At 36.5% G+C, this 7,469-nt stretch overlaps 1 protein-coding gene across 1 annotated transcript in view; it reads left to right on the top strand.

The window, feature by feature from the left end:
• The window catches only part of LOC107667646 (calsequestrin-2-like), a 12,364-nt gene extending 8,434 nt beyond the window's left edge, over positions 1–3,930 (top strand). The window contains exons 5-11 of the mRNA XM_016459369.1: positions 1,490–1,563; positions 1,736–1,866; positions 1,963–2,008; positions 2,114–2,168; positions 2,299–2,399; positions 2,490–2,564; positions 3,463–3,930. Of these exons, the coding sequence (XP_016314855.1) occupies positions 1,490–1,563; positions 1,736–1,866; positions 1,963–2,008; positions 2,114–2,168; positions 2,299–2,399; positions 2,490–2,564; positions 3,463–3,651 (671 nt within the window). The 3' untranslated portion in view covers positions 3,652–3,930. The remainder of the gene's footprint in view (positions 1–1,489; positions 1,564–1,735; positions 1,867–1,962; positions 2,009–2,113; positions 2,169–2,298; positions 2,400–2,489; positions 2,565–3,462) is intronic.
• The last annotated feature ends 3,539 nt before the right edge of the window (positions 3,931–7,469 follow it).

Here is a 7,469-nt window from a genome sequence, read left to right as displayed (position 1 = left end):
CTTTGCTCCTTGTGGTTTCTCGGTTTGGCCTATTTGAGCATCCATAAACAACGCAAAACACTGGCATTTTTAGTTTCTGCTAGTGATTCCTATGAAAAATCACTTCCTGCCCTCCAGCTGCATTTCGCACGTCATCAGTGACGTCATGTGCAAACAACCTATTGGCTTGAGATTGGGTGGGTGGAGCTTGGGGCTAACTGGGAAATGAACAGGCTAGAGGGGTGTGGCACTTTGAGGGTGTAGCTTAGGGACACAAAAACCTCCCAACATTTGGTACTGCGCCCAAACAATAGGTGCGTTCGACTTGAAGCACCGCTACAGACGGCAGTCAACGAGAGCAGCCGCTTGCAGTCGAGGGCGGAGTTGAAAACGGAGCTGTCAAGCCGGACACTTTCTGCTCCCATTAGTGACGCTCGCGCGTCATTGTTGTCATGTGGTGAATTTGGCCAATCGTGAAACAGCTGTGTCGTCATCAGCACTCCTGCAGTCGCTCTGAAAAAGCTGCGTCAGCTGAGTTAGCCGGCTGCTCTCGAAACGATATCGCGGTACTTTGATGCCACACGTGACAGTGACGTGCGTCGGCGCCGGTTCAAGTCTGACAAAATTTCTAACCGGCATGCACTGCTTCAAGTCAGCTGCCGATCGGTTTGTGCGGCGCGGCATGAAGTCGAACGCACCTAATATCTTACTGAAAGCTATTTTTTTAAGATATCAACCTCAAATTTGGAACACTACTCATTTAGATTTATGGCTTTGATTTTCTTGCAGTTTTAGAGTGAAATATGTTTTGGAAAATATATATTTCAAACAAAATTTTAAAATAGTATTTTTGTGCATTTTTCATAATAATAAACTTAAACTTCTATAGCTTTTTTAACTAAAAGTGTCTTCCAATGTCTTCTTTAAAAAGAGACCAGACTTAAGTCTGTGCTCCAAAGCATTCAAGATTAATGACAGTTGAAGAGGGAAATTTCATTTTCAGGTCTATGCTCAAAAAGTGGTTAACAGGTAATAAATGGATTACTATTCCATAACAAAATATGTATTACCATAAAATCCCCCCAAAATGCTAAATATTAAAATAAAAACATTATCAATGTAAAATAAAGTACATTAATTTCATTGGGGGAAAAACATTTGGTCATATTTTGACCACTACGTGAACAACACCAGAAGGTTAACTAGGTGCTATGATAACCCCACAGACTATTAAATGCTGCCTAATTGGTCAAAGAGATCAACACAGTTATAGAGCCATTCCCCAAAAAGGCACAGTCACTTTCCCAATAAACTCAAAGTCACTTTACATGACTGCTATACAGCTTTTATTAAAAAACCCATTTCAGCTGGGAAGGATTTGCTCTGACCTCTGGTTATGTTGTGAGAGCAGAAGCTGCATGGAACTTCAGCACTGCCACCGTTTACCGTGTTATTACAGTTTTTTAGATTTGTGATTGTTTGTTTTTCATACTTTCTTTTTATTTCTCAGATTATAAGGCCTTTCAGGTGACCGCAGAGAAGTTCCAACCATATGTGAAGTTTTTTGCCACTTTTGACAAAGGGGTGCGTACAGTACATTCCTTTACAATAACAAGAATAAAACCATGAGATGTGTTATTCTGGTATAGAAGAATGTGTATTTATAACCACAAGAGTGAGAGGATACTTATGTGTCCTCCATCTTTAAGGAAAATTATTATGTATTGTCTTCATTTGTAACTGTTTCATGCTGCAGGTGGCTAAACAACTGACTCTAAAAATTAATGAAATCGATTTCTATGAGCCCTTCATGGACGAGCCTGTCACCGTTCCTGGCAAACCCAACACAGAGGAGGAGATAGTGGATTTTGTCAATCAACACAGAAGGTGATATCAGTGGCATCCTCAGAACTTTGCCATTACCAAAGATCATCTAAAATATGAATTTTAATTCTTAAATCACAGTGTTTGATCCTCACTCAGGCCCACTCTGAGAAAGCTTCGTGCCGAGGACATGTTTGAGACTTGGGTGAGCAAGACTGAATTGTGGGAGTATCTGTAGGCCTATGTTAACTGTCAATTAAATGGCTGCTGGTTCTTTGCTTGAAGTGATCTGTCTCTGCTCAATTAACAGGAGGATGACATGGACGGAATCCACATTGTTGCCTTTGCTGAGGAGGAGGATCCAGGTTTTCAATTCTTTATAACAGAGAACAACAAGCTGACAATTTCTTAGTGCCATTACCAAGACTTAGTAGTCTAGTAGCACTTAATAGCATTTAACATTTAATTTGTGCTTATCTCTTTTTAATTTCATAGATGGTTATGAATTCCTGGAAATTCTAAAGGAGGTTGCAAGGGACAATACTAAAAACCCAGATCTCAGCATAGTTTGGATTGATCCTGATGAATTTCCTCTGGTGAGACAATATTCCATCCATTTCTACACAGTGTTTCTCTGCGTGAATTGAAACATTGTGATAATGTTGTAATGATTTATTTGTCTGCAGTTAACCACATACTGGGAGAAAACCTTTAAGGTGGACCTTTTCAGACCCCAGATTGGTGTGGTGAATGTGACTGATGTAAGTAACTTTGGTTATGATGTTATTCTATTCTTTCTGTCTTCGTCTTCATCACTTTGTTAAAACACTTTCATTTAAAAACGTCTCTTTATCCTACATTGCAATGTATGACACATCATTCCCTTTTAAGAGAAAGCTTCACATAACATATTCATGATCTACAACATAATAAAACATTTAATCACACATTTTACAGGCCTAACGACTGCTGAAATACTGCTTTACTTTAACAATCAAATAATATACAGAATAACATTGCTGCACACATTTGAAAAGCATATGCTTCGTAATTAATTAATTCATTCATTCATTCATTTATTTATTAATTCATTAGTAAGTACACACTCGGCAAATAAACAAATCTGCCTGATTTTTAACATAAGACCAGTGGCCGGCTGCATAAATTGCTTAGACTAGTCTTGAAAGTTAATCATCTATTTTTAAAGTCAGTTAAATAAAAAAAGTCTCATTTAAATTTGAAACGTAAGACTGTTTAAGACTTGGCTTACTGCTAGTTGATTAAACTAGTTCTTAAGTTACAGTCTAAACAAAGTGGATATGTTTACACAACTGGACCCTGGTTACTATTTGTAACTTGAATGCCATTCCTCATTCGCTTCCAGTTATTTTATATGAAAAATAGTCTGTTATGCTGCTTGATATTGAAAACTAGTATTTCTTAACATGTTAAAGTATTATGATAATCATAAACTGGTTTGTAGCACACATTGTTTTAGTTTACAGCACTTTGTTACTCTTCTAGTTATTTACCTACTGAATCAGAAGTCTCACACGTTCACAGAAAACAGCTTACATTCATGATGCAAAATAAGGTACAAAGCCTACATATTTTGTATTCTTATCATCTTACTTAACTGTGTGTGTGTGTGTTGACCAGGCTGACAGTGTGTGGCTGAACATGCCTAATGATGAAGCTCTACCGTCAGCTGAGGAGCTGGAGGACTGGATAGAGGATGTTCTCTCTGGAAAGGTCAACACTGAGGATGATGATGATGATGATGACGACAATGATATTGATGATGATAGTAGCGATGAAGACCATTATGGTGATGATGATGATGATTAAGTGGTATATAGAAAAACTCTAACCACAGAGTTCTTTCCACAGATTGCATTAATTATATTTGTTTTAATGACTTATGGTTTATTAATTGCAGAATTTACTTGATTTACTATAGAACTGTCTGCATTGCCAGCAAAAGATATTTAATAATGCAAAAACATATAATGACATATTGCAATTTTGGTGCTGCTTATTCATCTGGAACTGTATATGACTGGAACTGTAATATGGCTACACGAAAAAGGGTGTTCTGTAGTACAATTTTTTTTGGGACACTTGAGATGTATCAACATGTTCAATAAAGAACAAAATATTATTCTGACTTATATATAGTCTGTTTGCATTAACATTGGTATATGTCGCTATAGTTAATCATGTTTGGGGGGAATATGTGTACATATTAGTGAGCTATATATGATTAAACTTCCTTTTGGTGGCACCCAGCAATACCCTAATTTGTAAAAACAATATATAAAAATACAGTAAGTTTTCTGTTTGGATTAGGTTATAGTATTTATAACTAGCTGTGTATAAAAATATCAGAAGTCTATGGAACGTCCCTGTTTAGATAGCTATGTAAATGTGTTTGTGGGTTTCTTATGAACGCGAGAGCAGGGTCTCATAATGATTTTAGAACCTTTCACATCTAACTTATTTAACATCATTAGCTCAGCAGAATGTATATAAAGCAGTGGAGGAACATCTACAGATGGAGCTCCAAAGTAATTTAATTCAGCAGAAACTACACCTGTGCTAAGGGATTAAAATGAAAAACACTCATCCTCAGTTACCTTCGCCTTCATATGGATGCTATTTCCAACCAGATTTATGACATAATCCAGTTGCCGCCCATATGACTCATACCCATATGAAGCAGACCAACCACATGACTGATGTGACCTTTGAGGGCAGCCAATATAGCAAAGCTGAGGTGAAAATCCAGTGTGGCAAGTTTGAAACTGCAGCTTCACCTTTGTACTGAATCAGAGAAAGGCTTCTTGAGTGATTTACTGCCACGGCATGTATTTGCACATACAGTACAGTGTCTCACAGGGTTAAAAGTACACTCTAAACTTAGAGCGTCATTGCTGATTTGTTTACACTTTAATTATTTGCAATCAGAAGGAATGAATATTTATAATCTGGCCCATATGAGCAATGAGCTCATGAACTAATTCAGAACAAAAGATAAAAGTACAGTTGTTATCATGTAATCAAAACATGCCTGTATTTCAACAACCTCAACAAGTACATATACTTGGCAGTAAGAAAAGTTAGAGATGAATGTCAGTGTTATTAAAAATGTCTGTTTTATTCAAATGTTTGATGTGAGCTTTGAAGCATATTCGTTAGAACAAAATCAGGCATACAAACAGTGGCCTTCGGCAAGTGAGATGCGAGTTGTAAATTGTGAATGACTTATTAACACACATACATAAACACACTGTGTAAAAGCAGAGGCACAGTCACATTATGAGTGGTTCATATAAAGTAACTCAGTCCACACCATCACTGTCTTAAAAAACGTCTTAATATAAAAGTTTTAGCAAAAAATAGCATTTGATAACATTGGAATATAGAAGAGAATGAGGGACAAATCGAGAATAATAACCTATGATAATAAAATGCCAGTCTACGTGCAAAACCAGGTCAATGACAATGTTAACACATCCATTTTTCAACTCAAGGTGCTGTGATGGTTAATTCTTCCAATGACAGAAAAACGTAAAGTAATGAAAAATACAATTTTGTCATCAAACTTATATGAACAGACTTTCTTCTGTGGAACACAAAATAAGATATTTTGAGAAATGTCTCAGCATTTGTTTTGCCCATGTAATGGAAGTCAATGGCAACCAAAACTGTTTGGTTACTAACAATGCTTCAAAAGACCTTTTGTGTGTGTGCGTGTGTATTCCTCAGAAGAAAGAAAGTCAAAATAATTTTTGGGGAAATTATCCCTTTAATTGATATAGATTTCAAGCAGTCGTACGTTTCTAAATATAAAGAAAATACAATTGTATTTATTATGCATAGATATGACATGATACTTGAACACTTTTAACTTGTGATAATCCTTTGAAATTCCCCACTCTGAAGAAATATGTTCTAGAACAATTTTGCTTAAAACCAGTTTTACTGTGTTTAACAAGGGCTTACAGCAACAACATTCTAAATCAAGTTAAAATGACCAATGGTCATGACCAATCAATTGTTTCTTAGCAGTATCTCAACATTGGCAGACAAAACTTTCCAGTTCTCTGAGGGGACATTCTTTAATTTCTTAGACCTAGATGACATTCTCATGAGCTGTTCATGACTGTTTTTATAGCTACACTGCTGTGAGGCATAGAATAAGAAACAGGACAGGACACAAGAGATCACACATAATCTCTACTCATCTGAACAGCTCAAATTGAGTCCATGTCTAATTACAACTCCCTACAGTCTGCTGTAAAGAGCACCTCTTAAAATACATGACATGCAGGGTACAGGCCAAGCACCTCTTTATTCCCCGAGATCTGGGATTTAAGCATATGATTTTAGTGATCATATTTCTAATTGTCATGAGGAAAAAGAAAATAATTGTGCCACAAAGCAAAACAGGTACATGTTCTCTGTTAATTTCTTAAAAAGTCATAACAGTATCATTCAGTACCATTAGCTTAACCTTATTCTTATCCATTTTCTTCTATCTCACCAAGACCTTTTATCTAATTATCAGCTTTTCATTTCATAAAAAAATGTGCCCATTTGAGTCCATCCATCTCTCTGTGGTTCATTGAAAATGTATTTGATTGCACCCACTATCCTCCATCCTTTAAATTTTCTAAACTGAAGTCTCAGACTGCAGTCGAAGCACAAACTTGTGCCACTTTGGGTCGATGGATTCTTCATCAAGCTGAATATAAGATAATTATTAGAATTTTGTCAAAATTATGGCTTTTCATTTCATAATTGCTTTTATCTCATAACTATGAACTTTTATCTCATAATTGGAAATCATTTCAGTTTGGACTTAAATCACAATTATGAGATTAAAAATACATATTCTTTTTTCATAATTTTGAGTTTTTAGAAATGAGGTCCAGTTCTTTGACATTTACTAAACAACATGTGTAATTTTGTAGTGTGCTATAACGTGTCTGGTTTGATCATTTGCCTTAAAGGGATAGTTCACCCAAAAATTTAAATTTGATGTTTATCTGCTTACCCCCAGGGCATCCAAGATGTAGTGACTTTGTTTCTTCAGTAGAACACAAACTGAGATTTTTAACACAAACCATTGCAGTCTGTCAGTCGTATAATGTAAGTGGATGGGAATCACGGCTTTGAGAGTCATAAAACATACACAAACAAAACCAAATTAAACCCTGTGGCTCGTGACGATACATCGATGTGTAAAGACACAAAACGATCGGTCTGTGCAAGAAACTGAACAGTATTTATATCGTTTTTTACCTCTGATTTTCACCGCAATGTCCGAAATGTCCTGAACGCGTTCGCGTCTTCTTCTTCAGCCGGCGCATGAGGCGTCTTCTTCTTCTTCTTCTTGCTTTACGGATGATCGCAGATTTATAAGTGCATTACCGCCACCTATCTATCAAATGGACTATTGACACTCCTAATTGAGATTGTAGATAGCGTGTCAATGGTCCATTTGAGAGATAGGTGGCGGTAATGCACTTATAAGTCCGCCGTAAAGCAAGAAGAAGAAGAAGACATGTCACGCGCCGGCTAAAGTAGAAGACGCGAACGCGCTCAGGACAGTTCGGACATTGCGGTGAAAATCAGAGGTAAAAAACGATATAAATACTGTT

This window comes from Sinocyclocheilus anshuiensis, unplaced genomic scaffold, assembly GCF_001515605.1.
Source record: "Sinocyclocheilus anshuiensis isolate Anshui unplaced genomic scaffold, SAMN03320099.WGS_v1.1 scaffold1305, whole genome shotgun sequence".
Taxonomy (NCBI): Eukaryota; Metazoa; Chordata; class Actinopteri; order Cypriniformes; family Cyprinidae; genus Sinocyclocheilus; species Sinocyclocheilus anshuiensis.
Note: the sequence above shows the minus strand (reverse complement) of the source record. Positions and strands in the feature narration are given on the sequence as shown.